The sequence below is a fragment of the Myotis daubentonii genome, chromosome 1, assembly GCF_963259705.1.
Source record: "Myotis daubentonii chromosome 1, mMyoDau2.1, whole genome shotgun sequence".
NCBI lineage: Eukaryota > Metazoa > Chordata > Mammalia > Chiroptera > Vespertilionidae > Myotis > Myotis daubentonii.
The window spans coordinates 137,233,642-137,260,781 of record NC_081840.1 but is presented as its reverse complement, the minus strand read 5'-3'; the positions used below and the strand labels follow the sequence as shown (position 1 = coordinate 137,260,781).

The window sequence follows — 27,140 nt, the reverse complement described above, 5'->3', positions numbered from 1 at the left end:
AAGGGCCAAGGGGCTCCTGGGTTGGGGGTGTCACTGCCTCTGGAGCGTCAAATTACTGGCGCCCTCCGTGAAGGCAACATGGCAGCTGGGTCTCAAAGACCCGGCTCACTTGGTCCGCCGGAAGGCGGGGCCGCAGGCGGCGCAGGGCTCGACCTGCACCTTCCCAGGCCCGCGTGCGCCCTGCTCACCCGCGAGTGGGAGCCCGGCCGCGCCCGGGGCAGCATCGCGCGCGCCCCCGCCTCGCCTGCACCGCGGGCCCTTTGTTTCCCGCTCGGTGGGCTCCACGCTCGGGGGCTGTCACGGAAACCCTCGCAGACAGCACCGGCGTGGCTGCGGCCTCCTGGCACCGCAGGGGCCCTCCGGTGTCCCTCCCCGGGGCTCCGGCCCTGGGTCAGGCGGCGTCCTGCCGCGGAGCCGCCGCGCTCCCCCGCCTCCCGCTGAGGTGTGAGGCGGCGAAGGGCAGTGCCCGTCGAGATCCCGCAGGAAATGAGATCCTTCTTTCTCACCCTGGAGGGGGAGCTGCGGGATCGGGGAAACCAACGGGGAGGGAAACCCCCACGAAGTCTGCGGGGCTTCCTCACGCTTCGCACCAGCCCTCGGTGGTGCAGCGGGTGCGCCCCAAGGCAATGCGCCCCCGCAGAGGCCTGGAGCCGTCCGCGGGGGGAGGGGAAGGATTCACACCGGGGAGCACCTAGGCTAGGGGGAAATTCACTTTTTTTTTTTTAACGGCGGCTTTAAAGAAATCATGCCACATAGACAAGCCAGTTGTGACGTGCAACACATGCTACTGAAATCCTGAAATCTGCCACCAAATGGCGGCTCCTGCGGTCGGTCGGCAGCACCGATAGAGGCCTCGCCCAGCAGCGCCCATTTCAGGCCGCTTTCACTTCTCTGCCGCCACCGGGACCTCCCTCCCCAAGTCCTCCTTCTCTCGCCCGGTCTCTGGGGTGCGCGCGGGACTCCGGGATTCCAGCCGGCGCGGGCTCTGCAGGGAGCCCGCTGTGGTGTCCCCAACGCCTTCGGAGGCGACACCCCACCTCGGGCCGCCCTCGCTCCGCTCCGGGGGCGCGAGGACAGCGGAACTCCCAGGTTGTCCCCGATGGAGACCCATTTAGGCGTCGCCGTTGGGTCCCAACGTGTGGTTCTTGGCCCCGATTTTGAGATTCTTGCCGCGCACCGCCCCCTCCCTCCACCATGTCACCGGGTCCAGTTCCCATCCAGGGGAGCAGAGCCTGTTCCACCCATCAGACGGGCTCCACTGGGGAACCCTCTCCAGCCACCGCCTCGAAGCGCGGCCTCGGGGAACCTTGGGTGGTGGTTTTACATTGTGTTAATTTCGTTTCCAATCTATCCACCCGAAACCCCACCTCCAAGGACACCTGGTTATTTCAGGGGGAAGGGCAGAGGATTTGAAGCAGGGCAGAGGGCAGAGCGAGGCGCTGCTCAGGAACAGCCCCGCAAACATGGTCCATTGCAGTCTCCCGAGGGAGGGCCGCGGCCTCCGGGCGGGGGTCCGTTTTTGCGGGCGCTGCGCCTCGGCGGCGGCGGACCCGCCTGTGCCTCGCCCATGAAGCCTTCCTTGTCAGGCCAGGCGCACCCGCTGTCGCCGCCGGTCGCCACGGGTCCGATGCTGGAGGAACGACGTCGTCTCCCCGCCAGCCGAGCCCCGCAGGCCTGAGAATCGAGCTTTCAAAATTGGCGGGACGCGAATCCGCCCGCCGAGCGGCGCGGGGCGAGCGGCGCACGCGCAAAATGGCCTCCGGTGCCCGCGGCCTGGGCTCGCGCGGGGCGGCCGGACCCCGCGGCGCGGCGGGCGGGGCGGGCCTGCGCTGGGACTCCCGCACCCCTCGGAGCGCTGCTAGTACAACCTCGGGCGCGGGACAAGGGCCCTTTCTTCCCAGCGCGTCCGTTGGGGAAAGGCCCCCGGACCCGGGAGGCAGCGCTGCCGGGAGACGGAGGTCTTCGGCCGGCGGCGTCCTGCGCGCTCGCCACCAAGCACCAGCGCATGCAAAGCCTTTATAGGGGCGGGGGAGCCGTAGACCTGTCCACCCCGGTCACCGTCGCCCGGGTTTTATCTTCCAAGTCGCGCAGTGTGCGCCAGTCTTTGGCTTTGCTCGCGTATCTTCCTCTCCAGGGGGGGCTGAGACCTACGGCGGCGGCTCCCGGACGGACCTCCCTCCCGCGATCTCTTTCCTCTCCGGTGCGACGTTCTCCTTCCATCCCAGTTCCCAGCGCGCTGCCCCAGGACGCCGTCCTCAGCCTCCCGAGTCTCTTCTCTCAAATTGGGTTCTGGCCACCGAGGAGGCTAGCGGGCTGGAGAGCGCCGAATCGGTACCGAACTTGAAATCACGTCCTCTCTGAAGTTTGGATTTCATGCTGACCCCCAACAATCAGAGCAAGAAGTAATATTTGTGTTGAAATGTAAGTGGGAGCCACACCTGCTGCTTTTGGGAATTCCTTCTGGAAGGGACATTTTAAGACAAGAGTTAAAAGATGGGAAGCACTTTGACTCATTCATTGGAAGCTTTTGAATGCTTACTAATTTTTTGGAGGTTAAATAGACTTCGGGATGAGTTTTCCACATACACTTGAACTCCTTCAGAAAACCCACAAGGATCTTAAAGTAGCCTTTCCAGAGATAAATGACTTTTGATGCCGTCGACTTGAAGACAAGTTGATAGTGAGGTCTTTGTGCGACCTAGAAATTGCACACTAAGAAAAAGAAACTGGTGCAAATAAAGGAAATCCGTTTCAAGAACCAAAAGAAGAAAAAACGGTAAAAAAAAAAAAAATTAACTACGGAAACAGGAAACACTCGACTGTGTAAACATTTTCAGAGACTTTCATAATCAAAACTGGCCCGATCTTGAGATTTGCAAGATCTAAAGACTCAAGGACTTCACGGGGCTATTTCCCAAGTCAGATTTACTGGGAGGCTCTAATAGGTGATGCCACCTCTTCCTTGTAAAGGACCAGACTATCTAAAATAGTCCAGTTTAGTTCAAGGTTTTATTTTGGAGGTGTTAGATTTTTTTTTTTAGAGAGATCTTAGCAAAAATCACCTGTTGTACTGTTCGTTTTATATATGAAGAAATACCCTCAAGTGAAATGACATTATCTAATTAACCCAAGAGCCTTACGCTGGAGCTGTGTTCTGTCCTTTTTGCACTTTAAAAGTATGTTTTTTTAAAGGGTCATTTACATGTAATGTCACCAAGACCTTTTGTTTTGGATAAAATTCGAGTTAGGCTGTATTGGGGAAAGCACTAAACTAAATCAGAATTTCCATTGTCATTCCAGGGGCAATGAGAAGATACGTATTTATCAAACCTTTAAAATAAGTGAAAAAAACTAACTTCCTTCATTCCAGGATTCTAAAAGAGACTAGGGTCCCTATGCAGATTGCTTCTAAAATTGAAATCCCATCCCCTCAAAGATGACTGTAAGCTATTTTTGAAAAACCAAACATGTTCATTTCTTGTTGGACAGTGCAAACAGCATGTCACATGGGTTCTTATTAAGCGCCTCTTAAGTTTTCATAACATAACTTTATCTTGGTAGGCCTATATGTGTGCCAAATTTCACACGCAAACTAAAACTCCAAATATTGGGAAAAGAGTAAGGGAAAAGGATGAAGAAAAGTCCCTACCAGATTACTCTGCCTGTTGCATTATACCTCCGGAGATCCTAACATTGGCACATATAGAAATGGGAACGGAGTAATGTGGTTGATAGGCTAAGTCAGCTTTCTTTTTTTCCAACTCAGTGCAATTAGCGGTCGGCTGGCAATTTTAAAAGCAAAAAGTAGTTGTAAAGTAGTATGCATGTGTAAAGCAAGATAGATCACTATTTACACATCAGCAACTAGCTTCATTTTCTCTCTGCTTTTAAGCTAAAATCTGTGAAATCAATTTAGGCATTTTCTGTGGGATATTTTGTTAGCACTACCTTTGTAGTATAGAATCCTAGAATACTTTTCAGAAGCAAAAGCCAAACTTAATTTTTCATGTAACCTGCTTTTACTCCTAAGAGTTACAAAGTTAGCTTTGCTATAGGTTTTTGTAAGGTTGAAATTTAAATGGTATTTTAACAAAAGTTTTAAATCTTAATTGCCAAACTGTGATGGCTGATTATAGAAAAATCCAAAACACTGTAATCTTCTATTTTATTAAAAGACAATGAAGTTTTGGCTGAAATACCCTTTAATTGCTTAAGCAATTTTCAAATTGAGTAGAGAAAAAAATCCTTTCCAATAAAATAAATGTACATTTTCAAATATAAGTCTTAAACCATAAATGCAATATCTTGATATTTTAATAACTTCAAAAATAAATTCATCACTAAAGTCTAAGTCCCATGTTGATTTTACAATTTGGTTTTGAATAAGTCAAATGACAGTGCACTAGCATCTGAAGTTTTTAGCCTTTGAAAAGTTTTTTCATTTTTTAATACATACAATCACCCAAAGTAAAAATACCACTTGAAACTTTAACTTTTCTTTGTCTTAGATATGAAAAAGTTGAGGCCTAGAAAAAGAAGTTAAATTCACCAAAATTGGCAAACATGGGTAACTTTTACTTCAAAGGTTATAAAGTAAATAAACAGATACATCTTTCAATTGTGTTTTTAAGCAATTATACAACAAATCATGTACTTCTTACCAACATCACTACTTAAGACAGCAATGGATTCCCTTTAGCTTTTATCTGTTGTTATCCACAATAGGATTTCCAAAACTTCTGCACATTGTGCTTTTCATATCAAATTTTTATTACAGTCTTAGCTATTTTCTAAATGAATATCCCTTTTATTGAACTTTTCCCAATTACAATGAAATTTAATTTTACATCTATAATTAGAAACAACACAGTGGGACTGTACAAATTTAGGTCAAAATAAAAATATATGTATTTGTAGTTTCATAAAACTTCATTTACTGTATTTTTAAAGAAAGCAGAAGTAACAACAATATATGTAAAGTAATGATTTAATGACTATAAGCAAGACAAAGCAATAGAATTGTGCTTCTTTTGCAGACTGGGGACAATGAAATTGTTTACAATTTTCCCATACAAACATGAAACAATATTCATATAAACACCCTCACAAATAACTGATGGGTGATGAACACACACCAAGTTCGACCAAAGCAAAGTACAAACTGAAAATTGTTGAGGTTATTCATATTTTAAATTCAATATGCTCACTCTACTTAAAAATTAATACCTGTAGAAGCTCATGATAAATTGCTTCTATTTACAGACATTAGAGAGAGGGCATATGCCATTGTTTACAACTATAAAAGCAACTCTTAAATTTTAAATTACTTGTTATACCACATATTAAAATAATTTTAGATAATGTCTTCCTCCAGCAATTTGCTGGTTTATTTTTAAATTTGTCTTAAGACTATAGTGATCAATATACATTTGTAAGACACAGTAATTTCATCATAAGCAATGGGAAATGAAGACACTATTTCCAAATTCCTTTGTTAAAAGTTTTTCTGCAATATATTTTAAAAGTAAATATGTATCACTAGAGAAAGTCAATATGATCTGCCAATTACTCCAAAGGAACAGACTTTAGAATTAGATATCCACATTAAAAATATTCTATGCCGAAAAGGCTCAAATGTATGATATCTGCAAAGGTCGAACTGGTTGGGAGAATTTTAACAACCATTTTTGAATGCATGAAACACAATATTTTCTTTAAAGCATTTATAAATATATCATACAATACTGTTTCCTGTTATGTCATATACCAATATGGCATTGTACAACAAGCATAATGCCATCTGATTCTTACAAAAGCGAATCATTTAAACAAGTCAGTAAAATAAACGGTAGTACCCGCTTTTAGGCATACAGATTGTAAAACTGAAGTTTACTTTCTTTTGATCGGTTTTGCGTAGCAACAGAGAATTAAAAATCAAACAGGAATCAAAATGGCTAAATATGCAAGAAATCGTTATTCACAGTGACATGGCTACATAGAATGCATTATTCTATGCATATTCTTTCTGTTTGTTGAATTTTCAGATAAAAAGCACTTGTTTTCTACAGGTTCACAAAACAGCTTAATAACAAGAACAATCAAGGAGAATGTAACATAGGCAGCGTTAGTTGAGATTAACAAACTATGGCCAAACGTTTATATCCACTGCATAATATTTTCAAATCCAAACCGTTACAGAAACCATTTCATATCTTTCCTAACACAGAAAAAAATCTTGTCTGCCTCTCAGAAACCAATTCTTTATAGGAACAATCTTCCTTTTCGATTAACGTCCATATCAATATCACATCTAGTCCATCTTTTATAGCCAACTTTAATGCACTACAAAAGAAAGCAAATTGGACGATAGTCACATGTATTAACATCTATAAAGCTGTAATGGCATGAAGATATCTATATAAATCAGGGATTTAAAATTGTTTTCCTTAAGGTCTCAGGTATCAACCAGATGAAGTTGCTGACGACCCATTTACTGAAGATTTTCGAGGTCTACTGGCAAAGGAAGATTGGTGGTTACCGCTGGGGCTGTTGCTGGTTCCGTTCATAGTACTGGAAATGTGAGGAAATTGAGGATGAGGAGACTGAACTGGAGTACTAGGGCTAGGCAAACAAGAAGAGGTGGAGGGAATACCTCCTGCTGGGCTGTTGGCCTTGTCGCTTCCAGAGTCACTTTCCAGTTCTCCAGCATTTGTCAGTCCATCTCTCTGGTGACTGATCTTCATTCTTTTACAAGTAGGTCGAACTCTGTATTTCAAAGGAAGTGGACCATTCTACAAAGTTAAAAGGAAGAAATTAATCTTAACTCTTTAAATACAGTTTACCACAATAATCTGTATCAGATATGCTACTGACCCTTCTCCAGGTATAAATGTAGGCAATATCCATTAGTGTATAATAATCCTTTAAAGGTTCCTCTTCATACATGACATCAATCTATTGAAAAATGATATTTCAATTAAATATCACAGTGCAAAAGTAAATCTAGATTTTTTTGGTCTAAATATAACCCAAAAGTGCTTTAAAAAAACATATTCTCCAAACATTTAGACAAAGGATCACTCTTGAAATCTCAAATAAGGAAAAATATTTCTTGAAATTATTAAGTGATTTGTTTTCATAGCATAAAACAGTATTTTAAGAGATATTTCCAAGTTAAGTACTAAATTAAATTCTTAAATTTTTTAAAATTGCTTTTTGGGATTCAGAATCCAAAAAAACACAACTCATTGAATAAAAAAAAAAAGAGATCTCTATAAAATGCAAGAACACTAAAGTACATACCTGGAAAGTATTAGGTATGTCCATTTTACTTCTGAGAAACTTTCTTAGGTGCATTACAGTCATTGCTGCTGGGCATCGTAAATATCTTTTGTCATTCACCTAAGTACATTTAGAAAAGAATTTTTTTATTCTTAACTTTCAGATTAAAAAAAAGTTTTAATTAGATTGTCTGGGTGATAAAAGGTATCCCTAAAAGTGGGATATGACTAAATTCTTAACTATACTTTGCATTTACTATTTTTATAAATATTAAATGAACAGATTCTTGATATAATAAGACTTTAAGTATATCAAAGCATTAAACATTACTTATTTAAAATACTTTGTAACAATAGCAAGCATATATAAACTAAATTCTATTTATAAACTATCAGATATGTCACTTTTAAACATCAAACATGACAGTTTTCTTCTACTTAACAGCATCATCTGACCCTAGAATATTCTAAAGGGCAACATTCACTCATAAAATTTAGAACCTAAATTTTTTTTTATGCTTTTGAAACATGGAAACTTACCTCCTCCTTAGATTTCTCCTTGTCTTTGTTTACTTTCCGATCCAATCTAAGAAACAGATCATTTATTAGTGGAACAATGTATCTAATAAACATATAAGTATAAATCACATTTCCTAAAAAACTTACCTGTTCTGATCAAAGAATTCAATGGATAAGCTTATTATCTCATCATCGGTTATAATTCTCTTATCTTCATCTGCAACTTCTCCTCTATCTTCATTAGAGCCATTGGTGGCTATAAAGACATTATGAAAGTCAAATTATAAAATTAAGTATTTAATTATATATTATATATGAGAATAGAAGTGATATTTGGATTAAAGTCAATTTTAATAAATTATTGAAAGTTCTCCCTCCAAATAAAATGTCTTCCCCCCTCCAAAGAGTTTACCATCGGCTGAAGGATGAGCTGCATAAAAATCCCTTCTTCTCTTCATTTCATCTAAAGGGGGGGAGGGGAGGGGAAAGATTTAAACATTTGGTATAGCAGGTAAAACTGATAAAATACTTTTTAAAAATTAATTTTTAAGCAAGTTACCCACTTTTGAAAAGCCCTGGAACTAATTTGTATACAATATCTTGAAGAGTTTTATCTGACCTGAAAAAAAAATTAGGAAAATATCAATATGACAAAAACTAAAAATGTTCACAAGTTATTATAGATTCCCTGTTTTCCTGCTGCTATTGTATTTTACTTGACTATGACTCTGTCTATAACTACATTAATAAGATAACAAAAGTTCTTTATGTAGTAGCACTATTTTAAATCAGTAGAAAAATACTTTATTTTATATTCAATAAATTCTTCGAATTTTACTGAGTCATGAGATGTATGCCCTTCAAGTTACTAAATTAGCTATGAAAGAGAATAAAGGAGAATAGAAGCACTTTGAACACATTCACTTTTGCCTATTATTAAATCAATAAAACAATGAAAATGAAAAACTGATTCAGTTTTCAAAAATCTTAAAATCACTTGAATAACACTGAACTTTGTTTACAATTAGTCATTATTAACATGGCATGAAGTTAAGGGCTACCCTGTGAAAAAGCATACACATTGGGTGGGGATTCGAGGGTAAGTTTTCTGTGAAGAAATAAACAGGGTAACCCTTCACTAAATTATGCAATTCCAACAACACAATGATTTTAAAAATTTTCTACCTTATGTTCAGTAGTGGTCTGGTTTTGTGAACTTGGACATCACAGATAGGACAATACTTGCTGGTCTCTAGGTAGCGCACAATACATGTTTTACAGACTAGAAGTAAAAACACATTTTTGCAAGTTTAGAAATTATATGCTAAGCATTAAAATTAGTGTTAAAAATGGAGAACAGTAGCAAACTGGTAAATGCCAAAATATATTTTCAATTAAATAAACTAACATCCTGAGAACATTTCTACATTGCATACTTATATAATATTTTATTAAATATTTGTCACTAAAAAGTCACTAAATCCAAGAGAAGAAACGATTCCATCACTTTGTACCAACACTCCCAAGGACTGCGGAATTGTTAGTTTTCCTATTTCAGGATGAAATGTGAAATATGACATTAAAAAGGTCTAAAACTTTGTACTTACAGGAATGTAGACATTCTATTATGGTTGTGGCATCAATGAAGTACCCTCCACAAAGCACACACATCAGGTGGGGATTTAGCTCAGTGATCTTGATTCTGGTTGTTCGATGCATTTCTGCTTAATAAAAGATCCTGCAAGACATAGAAATATTGGCCATAATTTACAGAAAGAGAATCGACATTATCTCCAACTCCTAGTAACCTTACACTCTGAAATGCTGAGGTGTTCATGAAACTCGTTTAACATTGTACAGCTAGACTGTCCCAATGAATTCTACAGAAGAAATCTACTAATCAGGCTTGAATCAATTACCGTGAAACGGTGAAAAAGGTTCCAACTAAAGTTAACTTGTGGTCCTCCGGTCATTCCAGTAGGACAAGAGAAGGTCTGGGGTGGGGGCAGGGAGCTGAGTATTCGGGTCTCTTTCTTCCATTTGTCCTCCAGCCTAGAAGCCCCAGGGCTGCTGCTGTCGCCACAGTCCCCACAGATATTTACCAACCGCTAGGGCTTGTTCAGTCTCCCAAGTTTATTGTAAAGCTACCTTATGGATCGTCAATCGAAACCCAGGAGCATGCCCTGGCTTTCCAGGGGTTCCTGTTGTTTTAGGCGCTTCCAGCAACCAGAACCTGGCACGTTTTTTACGCAACACAAAGGGAAAATAAATTCTGCTCGATCTGCATCCCTGGCATTTCCGGAGCTGGGTGCTGGGGCCTCAGGAGGAGCACCTCGAGTCAGCCTGGGGCTGGGGCCTGAGCGCGGGCGCCCGGGGCCGGGATGCAAGGGGCGGATCCGGCAGCACCGGGGCTCGCCGCTCCGTCAGCTCCGGATTCGGAACTCGCCTCTGTCGGGGTTTCCATAGCAACTTACACTTACACTTGGCATCCGGCCACAGCTACAACTCCTTGCGGACCCAGGCCGAGCCGAGCTTCGGCGGGCGTGCGGGGTGGTTGGGGCAGCGGTGGCAGAGGCAGCGGGCGCGGGGGAGGGGCCGGCGCGGCGCGGAGGCGGGGCCGGCGCGGGGGCGGGGTGGGGTGCGGGCGCCGAGGCTCGGGGGTGGGGCAGCCCCACGAGGCCCACGGCTCTGGGGAACAAGATCCCTGCCCGCCACGACCCAGCGGGGCAGTTTGGGGACCCGGAGTGGGCGAGTGGTAAAGGGAAATGCAAACCGCACTCCCGGCCATTTCGGACACTCTTGGGGGCCTCATTCCACTTCGATTCTGTGCGAAGAGCTTCTTTTAGATCTTGACTCTTTCGGTCTCTCCTGTTTGCAATCACTAGATCAAAAATTTCACGAAGGGATCTTTTGAGAATTGCCAACTGTGCACTTAGCCCGAAACCGTCAGAGCTCAAATTGCAGAGATGTTTATTGAACTGAACTTCTTTAAAGCTTTCTTAATATGAAGTTCTGCTGTAGAGTAGATGAGCGATACAAAGTTTTGAAAAGGCTAAAAACTGAAATCTACTTTACAAGAAGAGGAGAAGGGGAAAAGCCCTGTGTTTTATTTGAGCTATGCTGGAGACAAGAAAAACTTCTTTAATCTCCACAATAGTGACAATATGTAAAGAACCATGTGACCACAGCCCATTCCCAATGCTAAATCAACACCTTGTCAACCCAGAGCAACCATGGACGAGGAAAACAAATGCCATTTTCTCAGCCTAACCTCCACAGAGACCCCCACACGATGAAATGATATTCCCAACAGATATTACATGTTATAAAAGGTCACAGTGGGGAACTATCATCAATGATACATCAGTGTACAATCAAGGAAGTCAATTATTTTGTGTAGTATTCTTGAAAAATACATTTCTTATTCCCACTACACTCATTTCAGAACCTGAAATAAGACTAAGTTCCTAGACCTGTCTTGAAGGACATTCTCGAAGTTGCCTTGAATAGAAATCTGGGAGCTTGTGAAACTTGAAGATGTATCTAAGGTTGTAATTTTTAGGAAATTTTTATGTAGAGGAGGGAAATACCAATGAACATACATCAATGGCTGAAACTAAAGGCTTTAGAGTACTAAAAATTGGTAAAAACAAAACCTCTTTTATGAAAGTGCCTACAGGGGCAACCAGCGACTTCAACCAGAAAGCTTCATGTGTGACTCCTCAGTTATCTTTGGGTTACTTGTTTAGAAGAATATTGTCAACATATTATTGATTTAGTCTAAGAGGGGCTGCAGAGGAGTTGTGGGTGGAGCAGTATCCCTAAAGAGTAGCAATATTTAAATCCATTGCACTTGGTGATTAAAAACAAGTATTCTTGGTTAAGAAAACTCTCTCTGTGACACCACAGGACCTGCCCTAGCCGGTAAAAGCATACCACACGAATGCCCGGTCACGAAGATTAAGTTAGGGGCTTCAATAAAAAGAGCTGCCTTTACTTCTCTACTTTATAGAGAACCAACACCAAACACAAATATTAACACACCACGACAGTCAAACCTCAGTGGAGGGTTATCTACTGATTGGCTTTAAATATTTAAGTCACATATACTTGACCAAAAACCCTTTCAAATTCATCTTAAAGTTTTAATTCACACAACTCCTCTACTTAAGTTCAGAAGAATTTGGCCACAACCCTATTATCATTTATGATGCTAATAAGTATCACTTTGTTACTATATAAAAATCAGGTCTTTATCTTTTTACACCATTTGAAAGTACTGGCAGCTTAATGAAGACTGGAAACATTTGACATGCTCAAAAGGTTTAAGAAACACTTGCACCTTAGAAGTGAAAACCTTTTAGGTTCCAACATAGAAACTGCTAACTAAGCAAGCAAAAATGCATCAGACATACAATGGTAAAAATAGTCAATAGTTAAAACTTGCCATTATGGCATACTTAGTTGGGGCTGTCAATTTGATTGGAGGCCTAATACCAGTAATGTCAAAATGAAGGAAAACAGAAGCAAGTTCCTATTATGTTAACAATTGGCTTGACTACTGCAATCTAAGAAATGCAAATCAATTTCAAAACCCCAGTGGAGGCTCACAGCCCAATGCAAGTATGGGTGAAGTAGGGGTGAGCTTGGCTCCTAGGGAGAATTCTGCTTAGTGCTCATCCAAGGACTTGGTAGAACATCAAGTACAATGAAATGCTCAATTTTCTTACAAAAGTGTGTGTATGTGTATACACAAGTGCACACACCATGACTTATCCATGACCTTAAAGACATTGTTACTAGATGTATAACTTGCACAGGTAAGTTATTTCAAACACTTGCACTCTGGGGTAGAAGTATGGGAATGTACTCAAGTATTAAAAATTTATAAAATTGCTCATAAAATCAACCTCTGAGAGATTCTGATTAGACCACTTCATTCAAATGTTAACGTAGTCTCATAAATTAGTATGTGTGTATATATATATATATATATATATATATATATATATATACTGTCAACAATTTGCATCATTAAGTTTCAAGTGTTTAATATAGCTTATAATGTGTTTCCAGAATCTGAAGGTTAAAGATCTAAATTGAACTACTCATAACATTCCAGGTACCACCAACCTACACTTGTATTTGGAAAAATATGCCCAGAATTTTGCCTAGTTTAAGGGAAGGGGTTAATGCAGTCTTCTCTTTCAAATATTGAACCGTGACAACTAAGCCCACTAAATCCTTTTATTGCAATTGGAAATGATCAAAGTCTCTCTACTTGTTTATTTCCAATTATTAACTGTAAATCTCTGGGAATAAAAGATCAGACAATATCGCTGCCAAACCCAAAAGACTGCGTAATTATATTCAATCACTTTTTGGTGCCTCTTTTCCAAAGCATCTCTTTACCATATGGCCTATGCTGACATTTAGCAAAATCTATAAAACATAGTGGACTTAAGTCACGGTTCTACGTGCATCCCATTGTAGAGGGTGCGAGGAAAACTGTCGTCCCCGAGAGGGAAAAAGCTGAAAGAAAGGGAACCTCCTGCAAGACGAACGTCCAGTCACCATCATCCTTCCCCCCAAAAAAGCTCCAAATTTGAAATGGCCACTTCCCAGTGAGCACGTCCCAAGTGATGTTTAGATAACTCACTCAAGACTAATAACAAACAACACCTTGAAAACTTTACCATTTTAAACACAAACGCAGGAAACCTTGCAAACAACTGGGAACCGCCATCTTACAAGCCATCCAATTTCACACAAGTGTCCCTCCAACTTAAGTTAATAACATTTTTATTTGGGCTCCCCCCAGGCTAACACTCACCTTGGCGGGACCGCTGCCCCCCACGTAACCCGTCCCTATAAAATGGGGGCGTTCTCTGGCGGTTCACACCCCCCCAGAGCCCTTTCTTCGGGAGAGGAGGGGAGCCACTTGACCCAAGCAGCTCCCGATTTCAGGAGCCCGTCCCCGTCTCATCCAAATCTACCTCCCAACAAAGGGCGCCGCGGCCGCGGGAGCCGCAGAGGCTGCGAATACAAGTGTTCTTCTCGGGGGCCATGTGCGTCGCGAGGGTGCAGAGGGGCGCGGGGGGGAGAAAGGAACTAAAACGTGGGGCCGCGCGCGGCGCGTCCGGGCGGAGCGGGAGGCGGCTGGAGCCGCGCCGAGCCCGGCTGGCGGCGGCGCGGCGCGGCGCGGGCTGCGGGTCGGTCCCGGCGCCGCGGGAGTCGGCGGGCGGCGCGGGCGCGTGCTCGCGGGCGCGGGCGGCGCGCGGGGCCCGGCGGGCGGCGGCGGCGGCGGCGGCGAGGGGCTCGGTGCCCACGCTGTCAGCGCCCTCCCGGCCGGCGGGGCGAGGCGCGGGGGGGGCGCTCCCCGTCCACCCGCGGCCAGCTCCAGCCCCGCGCGGCCTCCGCCGGCCCCCGGCCCCGGCCCGGGGCGCTTCGACTCCTACGTACCCGGAAAAGGCAGCCGGCGAGAGGCGATCGAAGCGGGCGGAAAAGACAATGAAAGTTAAAAGTCGTTCAGCAGAAAATGAATGTGAGCCAAGCGGCCATCTTGAAGCGAGCTGCAGACGCCGCTGTCAATGGGCAACGAGCGCAGCCGAGAGGAGCCGCGGCCGCCGCGCTCTGCTCATGCTGCCTCCGGAGCCCGGCCTCCTCCTCCTCCTCCTCCTCCTCCTCCTCCTCCTCCACCTCCTCCTCCTCCACCACCTCCTCCTCCTCCTCCTCCTCCTCCTCCGCCTCGGCCTCCTCCTCCTCCTCCGCCTCGGCCTCCTCCTCCTCCTCAGCCTCCAACGCCTCCTCCTCCTTGGCCTCCTCCTCAGCCGCCGCCGCCGCCTCCCGCTCCGCACTCGGGGGAGGGAGCGCGCGGAGGGGGCGCGATCAGTATTATTCTGCGGGGCCGGGAGGTGTTTCTAATCCGGATCGGGGCTCCCTCGCCAACATCCCCATTGTCTCACCCGATCTCTGCCTTTAATACTACAATTATTATTTCATAGTTGCTGTGGGGGGAGTGGGCGAGTGGGGGGCGCCGTGAGTGTGCGTGCGGAGCGGCGGGGGGAGGGGTGGCGGGGTGAGGAGGGGGAGGGGACGGTGGAAAAAAATGCACCGCTGAAGGCAGAGTGGAAACTGACACCGGCTCCAAAATGGCTCAGAGTCCGCCCGCCCCCTCCCCCGCCCCCTGGTCACGTGCTCCCCTCATTCCTTAAGGGCGGCCAGGGAATTAGTGTCGGTGTAGTCGGGCCCGTGGCCGCCCCCTCCCCGCGGAGCGCGCCGCCCGGCCCCGGCCCCCTCCCCCTCGCTCTGCGCGACGGCCGCGGCTTCCGAGGCATTTCTCCACCACGTCACTCGCGCCACCCAGCTCCGGACGCGGGCATCGCTCCCGCCCCGCACGCAGCCCAGCCCACCCCGCGCACCCACCCCCGTTATTTCTTTTTTCTGTCCTCGCCTCCGCCCGCGGCGCACCAGTCCACAGGCTCTAGCCGAGGAGCGCGCCGGCCACCCCCCTCTCGACCCAGCCGCCCCCGCGGGCTGCGGCCCAGACTCCGGCGCCGCGGCGCGGAACCTGCGCCCGCGTTGGGCTCGCGGAAACAACAGCGCCTGCCCCGTCTTCCCGCGGCCGCGCGGCCCCTTCCCCTCCCGCCGCCGGCCGAGGCGGGGCGCGCTCGGGCAGCCGCTCGCTCCGGGCAGGGGCTCCGCGCGGGAGCCGCGCGGGGAGAGTCCGGCTGCGGCGAGTCCCTGGCGCCCGTATCGGGACGGGCCAGCTCCCCTCGCGGGGTGACTGCACCGGCTCCCGAATCCAAGCTGGAGTCTTCCGCCGGGAGCTCGCCTCTTTTCCCACCGGGTTTAATTTTAATCCAGAGGAAGGACAGTCGTTAAGAATTAACGCTAATTGTTCTGTCTTCAGAGTAATAACTGACACACAAACACATCCAAACAAACGCTCAGTTCTGGAGAGAACGAATTTATTCAGAAGGTAAATACTGTCTACTTCCTTTTTTAAGACTTGAGAAATGATCAAAATGGATCAATGTACAGTTAATACTAACGATTCAAACACGTAGGCAGCCTTTCCCTCTAAACTTTTTCATAAGTGTAAAAAAGTGTCAAAACTGATGAGTGGCATAAATCCAACAAGAATTTTTTTTCTATTAAAAATAGAGGACACAAACGACGGTTCGGCCGACGGGGCATCAAGGAGTGCTGGTCTTCCAGGAGCGGGCGGCCGCTAACTTCCCCCAGTTAAAACTGGGTTGCTCTTTCCAGGCTTTTCGAAGCATCTTTAAGTTTCCCCACTAAGTCCTAAAAGACGTATATAATGCTACGTTTTTTAAGATAAAACACGGGAAAGAAGTATCCAAGTTTGAGAAAGATTCAAGAAAAAAGCCGGGAGACACTTTATAAACAAGTTTAAAATTCACCTTTGACAGACCATCAAAAGGTTTTCCTCTAAAATAGTTCATCTTCAAATCGGCTACTTGCCCTCAGATTTGAAATAATGATTTATAACCGAATCCTCTTAACAGGCAAGGTATATATAAATTAAATTTCTCAAGTTATCTAACAAAGATTATCCTGTATTCACATTTTCTGAAAGTTTAAAGTTGATTAATGGTTACATTTTAAAAAAACTGCAGAAGATGCCTTTTGGAAAATTCAATTTCACTAAAATTTGAAGCAATGATCTTTATTTTTTAGTCGAAAGAAAGAAATTCGTTGTCATGTCCATTAATCAATGTAGTGGTGAATTTCCCCAGCCTTACATTGGCAATATAAAATTTTAGAATTTTATGTATAGTTTCCCCTTTATAAAAAGTCTTTTAAAACCACAGTTTAAGAATCCTGTTTTGAAAGTTTAATTCAATTTCTGAAAACAATCCAAGCCATGTTTATAATTTTGCTTTGTCCTATTGGATCAAACTCATCACAAATAGAAGGAATTTACACTCAACAATACACTCAAAAGTTTACTTTAACTGAAAGGAACAGCCAATATAGACCAATTCTCTATTAGTATCATCTTAATTCCAAAAGTGAAGTCTACGTTAAAATATTGCTCTTTAAGTCCCCTTCCCATTAAATCCTTACCCAGTCTTCATTATCTACTGACAGATGATTAGATTTTTCTTTTGAACTTTCCAAAAGCATAATTCTCAAACATCTATAAGAAGATGGACATATTCACAGATCCTAATACTGTACCTGTAATTGTTCCATGTTGCAACTAAAGCTAATCTCTGGGTGGGCTTGGGAATCAGTGTTCTGGAGAAGGAAAAAAATGCTGTTTAAATCAAGAAAATTAAAATTCCATTTCACATTTAATTTTTAGACAGGGCTAATGTATAAATACCTCTACATTTAAGGTCACCAAATATGCAGGTCTGTACATCTTATGAAGTTGATTGGTCTAAAACAACACAACACATTTCAGTGTTCAACTCTGCTTTTTTAAGTTCCTAAACACCTGAGAGAACAGTTAAACTTTACCTTTATCTGATATTCCAAACGCCAAGAAACATCAGTTATATGAGGGAGAGATCTGCCTATACTGAAGATACAATGATAATTTTGTACACAATATTCACAAAAAACTTTCAGTATTTTTCTTTACTAAGAATGGTTTCTACCTTCCACCTCCCTCCCTCCCCCCCCAAAAAAATTTGAATCCATTCTGAATTTAAAACATTGTTAAACTTCTTTTTCAAGTTTTGAATAGTAAAAGATCATTTTAAAAATTATCTCAATTATCTTCACCTTTTAAAAACATTAGCTTAACTTCAATTGTTTAACTTGCCCTTTTGGCCCCTTTTCTTTTGGTCAAAATCCCTGTTTTTTTTTACCCTGTTTTGTTTCACACCAGCATTCTTCATTCATACCTGCAAGTGAAAAGTGGCTCAACTTGACACCTTACACAGTACCTACCTTCCCAGTAGGATTTCTAGGGAATCCTTATTATTCTGGAGGGTGGAAAAAAAGAAAAGAAAACATCTTTGCAAACAGAATAGAAAAAAACAGTAATTGCTCATTTTAAAAAATTGAGGTAAATAACCTGATATTCTGTGCAAAACAGTTCTATTCGCTCTCTATCAAATTTACAGTCTTCTAGATAAGTGCTAAAGGAAAAAAGAAATCAAAGTTTAGTTCCCATTTTAAAACTAAAATTGTAATAAAGATATTATTTGATAATAAATGGAATTTAAGTAAATCCTATACCTTAGAGTTGATTTGTCAGCTCTTTGCTTTCCTGCTTCCAGTATGTAAGTTGCAGCTGCTGTATGACAATGTTTTAAAACCACTGGGTCGATATGTTTCAAGTCTGGGTGATCTAAAATAAATTAATTGCCAGTGATGCCTTTGATAAAATTTTTATGGTCATGTTTTTTAAAGGGATATTTTCATTTGGGTACCCCACCCCTTTAACAAGATAATAAAAAAAAATTCCACTGTAAGGACTGGCAATTATAAGTAAATGAGATGAGCAAGAAGGTCAATGGCAAAACAATAAAGAGCACACATCAATAATTCTGGTATTTCCCGGTCTCAATTACCTTCTTTAATTTTACCTTCATATTTTTAGTGTTCTTAAAAACGCATTATAGTTCCAAAGAAAAAAATAACTATACAGTGGCCATTCCAACACTGGATGGAGCAAATTCAGAGGAAAATAAGGACATAAATATTTCACATGGTGCAAATATAAGAATGAATACATTCCCTCTGAAGATTATAGTGTACATGGCTCCACGGACAGTAACACATCAAGGGAGGCAAGGGCACGAGTTCAGAATATTAAACATAATTTTCAAAATGTTTTCAGGTTTTGAGAGCCATCCCTTTTTTGAGATTACCCAGGTGGTGGCTACTATTTTCGTTTACAGAACTTCCACTTTCATACCTTCTGTACGTGTTTAGTTCATGAAACTACAGAAAAAAACACACAAACATTTCAATTGTTGGGATATTTATATTTAAGAAAAGTACCTAGAAGCGACCTGTCTTAAAATATGTCTTCAATTCGTACAAACACCGCACTCCGCAATCGCTGGCTGCACCACCCAGAGTCGCCTCCTGGTAGCTGGTGCGGAACAAAGCATTCTGCACCGCATCGTAACCTCTAGGTGTGCAGCCTGTGCAGAAGGTCCCGGGCTGCGCGGCTGGCGGGATCCCAGGCGCCGGAGGTATTCTCTAAGCTGGGAGATGTCAACACGATGGGACCTCGCCATTACTTTGGAAACAGAGCCTTTGAAACCGCTGCCAGCCTAGCACTGAAAGCTTGAATTGCCAGGGAGCTCGCCTGATGAAACCCAAGTGTCAAACAGCCTGCACCTCAAACCAGGCTGAGAACCTTAGGTGTTTAGGCCACAAACAAGACTTAAACACGGGTTTTACACAAGAACAAAGAGCCTGGGAGTGGAATCCGGCTCGGAACACACAGCTGGCTACGTGCAGGTGCCAACTGGGGACAGGGCAAGGCTAGGGTCCGCTCTGGGTCTTGGCGGAGCCGCCACCCCACACTCCGTCCGGAGCGAAGGGCAGAGCCCGGAGACTTCCTCTTCCCGGGGCTCGCCCTCTCGCTCGGTCTCGCACTCTCCTCCGAGCGCCCCTCCGCCCAGGCCGACCCAGCTCGGAGCCTAGCGGCTTACCTAACACGGCCTCGTCCGCCTGGGCGTCCAGCAGGCTCTGGAAAGCCGCCCGGAGGAGAAGCGTGAAGGCGTTGGAGTCAAAGGAGCCGGGATCGGCCAGCCTCTGGAAGCCCTTCTGCACAGACTCCGAGAGCTCCATTGTGAGCGCGCTGTGACCTTCGACACGCGCACCACGTGATACGCGCCGCGCGCTCAGCTGATGCGGCCGCGCGCGCACGCGGCCCCGGGCGGCGGCGCGGGCTGCGGGCCTCCCAGCGCCGGGCGTCTCCCGCCGGCCGCCTGGCCTTCGCCCCAGCCGCAGGCCTCCTACGCCCCGCGTCCCGCTGCCGCCGCCTCTGCCCTGCCCCGGCCGCCAGGGCTGCGGAGCCTGAGCGGGAGGGCGGCCCCGGGTGCTTTGTGGACGCCCTCGGCGCTTTCTCTTCCGCTCCGCGCTCACCTGGACAGTCCCCAGCTCCGCGGGGCTCCGCGGCCGCCTTCCCCGAAAGGCCCCCGTGGGAGGTGGAGGAAGGTGTCGGGGTCCCGCCCCACTTCCTTGAAAATACGCTTCCCCACTCGCTCGACGCGACAGACTGCGGAAAGCGCCACTTTAAGGCAACTAATTTTTTGGGGGGGGGGGGGTTGGAGGGGAGGGGGCGTTTCTTTTATTCAACAGCTTAACCCCCTCGCACTGCCCTTTTGTGCGACTTTTATGTAATTCTTATGTATTTTTCCTTTTCCATTGTCATTTCTGGAGTATGGCAATTAATTCCTTCCTGCGTGGGGTGAGAAAGTGTGTACACATACAGTCCATATAGCGCGCGAGTGTACGCAATGTATTAAAATGATGGAATGGTTAATTATTCAAAAAGATATTTGACATAATTATTAAAATGTGTATGTTCCGCTGCAAATAAATATCTTTCAAAAGTAAATATACAAATTTTGTGCTACTCTACTCAGTACAGCTATGGGTCCATTTTTAATTACTCAAAGAATCTTCACATGTTTATCTCAGAAAGTTAGTAAAATACAACTAGGAACGGCAAGAATTTTATTAAAAGTAAATTGCTATTTTGGGTAACCATAACTTTAAAAATTCAAATATTGTATACAGTTTAACTTACTCGTTATATCTCTATGAAGTTGGAGAACAAGAGTGATTCTTTAAAAAAAAAAAAGAAAAAAGAAAAAAACCACCACAGAAAAACCCAAGAAGCAAAGTAGATTATGCATTTTTTATGAAAAGAATTTAAAAGGAAGAGTCAAAATGCCCGGTTTTTTTTTACCAGTGGAGGTGAGGGATAAGGAACAAGAAAGGTGCTTTCGTCTTCAGGAGAGGTTATTTGAGACAGACACAACGTGAAAGACTTTTCTGCGCATAATTTAGGTGCTTATTTGAAAAAAATATTTTGTAGTGAATACAGTCAACATTTAACCTTGCACCAATACGCAGAGAGCACCTGATACTCCAATAGGATGCACGTGGAATAATTTGGCATCTGTAACAGACTGAGCACTCAGGTTTTTGAGGGCTTTGGAAGGCATATGAACTAGCTCTTCACTTCAGTGAGCCTATAGGAACAGGGAAGGGTTTAAAAGAGTTTCCTTAGACTCTTTAGGAAACAAATACCTATTAATCATCTTCACCTTTTCTTCCCATCTCTTATTGTCTGTTTAAACTCTTTGTTTCTCATCAGCAGTAAAATGTCAGTCAACAAATTTCCAGATATCTGATTTACATAGGGGGGTATTTTACAGGGCAGAGTTGCATAAATGTTAAACTATAAATAATAGTCATTATATTTATTACACATATTTTTATGACCTTGCATAACATTGATTGTTAATACTCTAATAAAATTTGAGTTGATCATTGTAATCATACTCAATTTGGTATTGAATGCATTCATGCTGGAGCATAGATTTTAAGATTTTAAATTTTTTAAAGAGTTGAAATACAATTAAATGGTTGTGAGTTTGTGGACGTAAAAGTTAGAAAATTCACAAGGATAGTTTTCCTAATAGCTGTTATGTTACTCTCTTGTGCATACGTAATTACTTTCTCTTACAGGGCATTTATCTTCTGCCTGAATATATTCATGTGTTAGGCCCAAGTGATGGGTACATTTCCAATTCACACAAAAATTTTAGCCATAATGTTTTCTGATGCTAGAAAAGCTTGGTTTTTCTACTGTAGATACGTTTATTTCAAATTTGTTTCAGTGCAAATGGAATGTGTGTGTCTTTTTCAAGTAAGCCATTGAAATACATTGAAGTATGATCATTAAAATGGCATGGTTACCCAGATTTCGACTCTGTTGGCTGCAGCAACAAAATGAATGTTTTTTATATTGTTAGAAAAACTATGTACTAACACATGCTGAAAGTGTGAAGAAAAACTTTAAAATTTGTACTTTGGTCACTAAACACCACATTGGAGCTTTCACTAGAATTTTAAAAAATTCTGTAGGCAAAAACTAATAGACTAACAAAGAACCTTTAAAAATAACAATTATGTATAGCTGAAAATAACAAAATAGATATTTAAACATCCTCATGTTAATAATATATTTTTCCTTCTAAACTGCAAATATTAAGATAGACGATGATAAATTTGTTTTTCTTTTTGAGAATCTAGAAGTTATTCAAAGAATTATAAAGTATCATTTTAAACAATGTTATAAAGTATTTTAAAATACAATGTATCCTTTCAACTGGTTAAATTTTTTTTATTTTTTTAGAAACCAATTTAATATTGGCTTCTGCACTGGGAGTACAATTATAGTGGTCTAGGGCGTTTATAGGATCTATGTGGTCAGCTTTTCCCAAAGGCCTCATTTGTATTTTTGTTAGTCTTATGAAGTAAAATATTTTCTAGTATTCTTTTAGATTGTAAGTACTTTTGCTTTTTTTTTTTTAAAGAAAGCTGAAGGAAAGTATTCCTTTAGATTGAAAAGTTCGTTGAACATCCATGGGGAGAGGGGGAAAAGCCAATATGCCTAAGGGCCTATGAGACATCCAGAAGTTTTAGCTGCATATAAACTCTTTGTTCTAGTGGGGTTCTATTTTATTTCTACCCGTGGGGTGGGTACCTGCTCATTTTCTAGAGAGAAGAAAGTTAAAAACAATGAGAAACCATCTTCCCTATGCCCCTCTTGTACTGAGTCGTGGATGGTTAGTGATCTTCAAGCCTTGAGATATATATATTAATGAAATAAAATTTACTGTTTTAAAGTTATTTCAACCACAAATGGACAGTTGGGGGGAATACATAACTGAATTATCCATGACATTTGAAAGTATAGATAAAAATTATTTCAATGAAGTATATAACATCTATGTACATTCTTTTATTAAATATCTTAACTTAGTAAGGCTTGGAATCTGAATGGTCCAGTATTTGCACATTCATGATCACAGAGTTCAGTGGTTTCAAACTGAGTCTTATGTCCAATACGTTGTCAAACAGACCACACTGAGTATTAAGAGGGGACAACAAAGCTTTTATTTTCAAACTTAGTGACCTGGTGCATGGGTTTGTGCACACAAAGGAAATTAATTAGAAGAAATATTTTAATATTGCTATTCACTCTTTCTCTATAATAGAAGTGTCAGAGATGAAAGAAAATTAGTAAAATGTATATGAAAATATATAAATTGATTAATAAATACTAGTACCCCTAACTGGTTTGGCTCAGTGGATAGAGCATTGGCCCGCGGACTGAAGGGTCCCAGGTTCGGTTCCGGTCAAAGGCATGTACCTTGGTTGTGGGCACATCCCCAGTAGGGGGTGTGCAGGAGGCAGCTGATCGATGTTTCTCTCTCATCGATGTTTCTAGCTCTCTATCTCTCTCCCTTTCTCTCTGTAAAAAATCAATAAAATATAATTTAAAAAAATAAATACTAGTAAACAATAACATGATATAACAACAAAGACATATAAAAACAACAAAAACATGATATAAAAACAATGGTAAATTGATTAAACTTATTCTAATATCTCCCTGTATACCTCATTAAGAGTAAAAACACTTTCAAAGTGCTTGACTAATTTCCCTTGTGATGAAGTATTTACAACTTTAATGTCACATGTTCTTCCAACTGGAGAAAAAGCAACAGATAACTGACCATGTCCGAAAATGAGTTCAGGTAGGAGTATTCCTACTCTGTCTAGATTGGTGCCAGCAAGAGCTTTTTATGTATCGTGCATCTGCGAGTCAATGTTTATTTTTAAATTGCCAGTGTGCATCATATTTACTGGCCAGATGGTCAGACGGACATACGTCCAGTCACTTAGCCTTTTATACACACACACACACACACACACACACACATACACTGAGTGGCCAGATTATTAGGACCACCTGACGTTTGTAGGCAAATTAGCTATAATTTTGCACTGAAGTTGCTAGAGGGCCAGACCATTATAAATAGGGAAGCAGGTTGTTTACCACGACAGTAGAAGTGATTTTTTTCTGAAGATATGAGTAAACAACGCGATTTAACAGCCTTTGAACATAGGATGTGTGTGTGTGTGTGTGTGTGTGTGTGTGTGTATTAAACATGTAATCCAATTCTTGATAATTTCTAAATGGTGATTGCCATAATAATTAGTATAGGCAAAGAGAGCCTTTTCCCCCTCATATAATATAGCTTATCTTGTATATGTGGACTTTTAGATAAAACTCAAATTCATTTAAGTGGAATTAGTGTCTTAATATGTGAGAAAGTGAAATGCTAGTCACATTCAAGAAACAGGAACCAAGGAATGAAAAGCAATGATACAATGTTATCTAAAACACTTAGCAAATTCATGCTTATGGGTTGTCATGAGTATTTTGGATTTTCTCCAAAAAAGTTATATTCAAAACAATTAGACTACATAGTATAGTGGTTATTTCAATAATATTTTCGTAAGTTAGTACCATTTTAAAAGTTCATTTTTAGATAATAAAATTACTCAAATATAAAACTTAAAAATGTGATAAAGCAAGAAGTAAAATTGAGTATTTTAAGTCTAAGTTTTAACAGGTTAAATTATCCACACTACTAAGAAACTGAGTTTCTTTAAAAGATAAGTCTCAAAGCATTTTTTTGAAGTTAGGAAACGTTCATTTTGTTAAACTTTGCAAACAAGAAATTCTATAGTCAAGATATTGTCAAAAAAGGAGAATACTTTTGAATTTATAAAGTGAAATTTGGTAGTTATCATTAAGTTTCATGCCATGATTCTAATAGCTTATACTTGAGTCAGAATAAGATGACTCTATCATTAAAGGTATGTATGTAAGAATCAAATTATAATTTTTAATATAAAATCTTAGTATCTAACCAGTCCATAGCTTTGAAAAGATTTTGTGCATATTAGAGAAGTCATATCTGTTCTTTAAGGCTTCTTTCAGGAAGTCTGATCCCTTATTTTGAAGCAAAGCAACTAATATTACATGGGAATATCTGAGTTGTATAGTCTAAAATTGTGAAGTCTTTAGCTAAGAAGAAATAAAGAATCGGTTTTTCAAAGGAATTGACAATAAACAAATGCAGTTTGGCAAGGGATGAAGGTAAATTTTAATTTAAAGGCTAGGAAATTAGAATAAAGAAAGTAATCATACTCCATATTACACTTAATGAAAAAGAACAGGTTGAATTATGTCTTAGAATTTCTTTTATGTAGGCAAATAAAACTAATAACTTATCTTTAAATTAATTATTTAAATGATTACAATTTACTTGTCTTTTGTATGGATTATAAAAAGCAAACTTTCTCCTCAAAGCACATAATTCATATCTACTTTGCCAGTGATATGAAAATTAGGAGCTGACCAATCATCCAATAAATTCCATCAAATAGACTAGATAATAGGCACTGTTTCCACCTCAACAACATTTTTTTTCTAAGTTATAAAGATTACCACTTAAATTTCCTACATCATGATCTGGTATCAGCCAGAATGATCCATGTTAGCTACAAGAGAACAAAAGTGAAGAATGGACATGGTTGAAACAACCATGAATTCAACAAAGTAAATTCAACAATTTACTTTGATGAATATATCCAGTCAATTCTGCCATATGTCTACAGACTGTCCTTTTAAATTATTAGCATATTCTTTAAAAAAGAGAAAGATTAAATTTTTTAGAAAAAGAAAAGATAGGAAGGAAGGGAGGGAGGGAGCTAGGATAGTTTTTCCCTTCATCAGGAGAAATATCACAGAAACCTTATTTACTGTTTATTTTCTATGACACATCTATTACAGCCAAATTCTCTTAGCTACAGTGAATTCAACTGAACCTCACAATAATGCTGGCAATGGACTGGAAGTTTCATCTGTCATGTCCAGAACCTAATGAAAAATTTGACCACCATTTATCAAATGAATCATTTCTGAATGGAAATTGTATACATAAGAATACATGGTCTGAATTAAATACCTTACCAACACTAAAAACACTATACCAAATGTGTTTCTATCTCATTTAAAGTAAACATTTAAAATTAATATTTTAAAAGAGCTTACCTGGCAAAGGAAAGCCTAGGTAAAAGTGTTTTAATATTTAATAATATGCATGATATTTTAAATAATATTAGCTAAGGATTTCACATTTTAATTGTGGTTATTTTGAATCTTATTTTTTAAGAAAACATATATATTTTATCTCCTTTGTCAAAAGATGAATTTGAAATTATTTATGTAAAATTCAGTCTAAAAATACTTTTGAAAAAAACTTGTAGAGTAATTGGATTCACTTATTTTTTTGCATAGATACATAAACCTATTCATATAATACCTTAGTTCATACATAACTGATTTGTACAGCATGATAAATGCTCAGGAAGTAATTCTATAGATTGTTGTAAAAACAGGCACCTATGAAACATGAAAACACTCCATTCCCCTTGCCTTTCCCACCCCATAGGATCAGTTTTTTCTTCCTAATCTTTTGATTGTTATTTTTTTTAAGGTTAAACATAAATACAGTTCTAATTCTTTCATGTATTATTTTCAAAATTAATTCCTTTGTGTAAGCATTTTAATCTGTATTTTATGGAAAGGGATTGAGGAGTAAATTTTATAAAATGTTTTTAATGTCACAAAATACCAAGAAAATACAGATGGTTTCTGTCTTACAACGGTTTAACTTACAATTTTTCAGCTTTACAATAGTGCAAACGTGATATGCATTCAGTAGAGACTTACTCAAATTGAGAATTTTGATCATTTCACTGGATGGCAACATGCTGATTAATACTCCCTTGTGACTCTGGGCATTATACTAGTAAAACCGGCTTTGTGATAGATGATTTTGTCCAACTATAGGCTAAGGTAGGGGTTCTGAGCACATTTAAGGTAGGCAAGGCTAAGTAAGCTCTGATGTTTGGTAGGCTAGGTGTATTAAATGCATTTTCAATTTACAATATCCTCAATTTATGATGCATTAACTGGACACAACACCATTGTAAGTCGAGGAGCTTACAATCTATAATGCCTAGCAACAAGGTGAAAGGGAGAATTGTGTTAACATAGTCTATTTAGTCCGTGTAATTAGACACTGGGACCTAAGTTATTAGTATCTGGGTAATTACTTAATTTTCTTTTTATTTTGCTCTAAAGGAAATAGGTCTGGATCATTTGGAGCAACAATATTCTAAATTAAATTAGATGTTGCAATTTTCAATTGACTTGCAGTGCTCTAAAATTATAGACCAAAAAAA

General features: G+C 41.4%; 2 protein-coding genes across 4 annotated transcripts; both read right to left on the bottom strand.

Moving 5' to 3' along the window:
• Positions 1-4,554: 4,554 nt before the first annotated feature.
• Positions 4,555-14,399, bottom strand: BMI1 (BMI1 proto-oncogene, polycomb ring finger). 2 transcript variants are annotated; one of them, XM_059660808.1, is made up of 11 exons: positions 14,262-14,399; positions 9,407-9,537; positions 8,985-9,081; positions 8,363-8,418; positions 8,212-8,262; positions 7,947-8,055; positions 7,821-7,866; positions 7,303-7,401; positions 6,874-6,954; positions 6,653-6,791; positions 4,555-6,570 (listed from the first exon to the last, which is right to left on the bottom strand). In XM_059660808.1, exons 2-11 carry the CDS (start codon positions 9,516-9,518, stop codon positions 6,563-6,565), a joined length of 798 nt encoding a protein of 265 aa, XP_059516791.1. In that variant the 5' UTR covers positions 9,519-9,537; positions 14,262-14,399; the 3' UTR covers positions 4,555-6,562. The 2 variants fall into 2 exon arrangements, with proteins under 2 accessions (XP_059516791.1, XP_059516788.1); XM_059660805.1 differs by having other exon boundaries at positions 4,555-6,791.
• Positions 14,400-15,752: 1,353 nt separating this feature from the next.
• COMMD3 (COMM domain containing 3) lies at positions 15,753-19,941 on the bottom strand. Of its 2 annotated transcripts, none has more exons than XM_059660816.1 (8): positions 19,448-19,941; positions 18,018-18,129; positions 17,854-17,917; positions 17,727-17,761; positions 17,292-17,352; positions 17,155-17,211; positions 17,007-17,066; positions 15,753-16,125 (listed from the first exon to the last, which is right to left on the bottom strand). In XM_059660816.1, the coding sequence occupies exons 1-8, from the start codon at positions 19,584-19,586 to the stop codon at positions 16,087-16,089; spliced, it is 567 nt and encodes a 188-aa protein (XP_059516799.1). In that variant the 5' UTR covers positions 19,587-19,941; the 3' UTR covers positions 15,753-16,086. The 2 variants fall into 2 exon arrangements, with proteins under 2 accessions (XP_059516799.1, XP_059516795.1); XM_059660812.1 differs by having other exon boundaries at positions 15,753-16,106; positions 19,448-19,924.
• Positions 19,942-27,140: the final 7,199 nt, after the last annotated feature.

Excerpts from the sequence above, each read along its gene's own strand:
- BMI1 (XM_059660805.1), bottom strand. The coding sequence starts at position 9,518 with ATGCATCGAACAACCAGAATCAAGATCACTGAGCTAAATCCCCACCTG. Across the intron at positions 8,056-8,211 it reads AGCTCATCCTTCAGCCGATG|CCACCAATGGCTCTAATGAA; the intron begins GTAAACTCTTTG and ends ATGTCTTTATAG. Across the intron at positions 6,955-7,302 it reads ACATACCTAATACTTTCCAG|ATTGATGTCATGTATGAAGA; the intron begins GTATGTACTTTA and ends ATTTTTCAATAG.
- COMMD3 (XM_059660812.1), bottom strand. The coding sequence starts at position 19,586 with ATGGAGCTCTCGGAGTCTGTGCAGAAGGGCTTCCAGAGGCTGGCCGAT. Across the intron at positions 17,918-18,017 it reads GCTGACAAATCAACTCTAAG|CACTTATCTAGAAGACTGTA; the intron begins GTATAGGATTTA and ends TTTTTCCTTTAG. Across the intron at positions 16,107-17,006 it reads GCAACATGGAACAATTACAG|GACTTAGTGGGGAAACTTAA; the intron begins GTACAGTATTAG and ends TACGTCTTTTAG.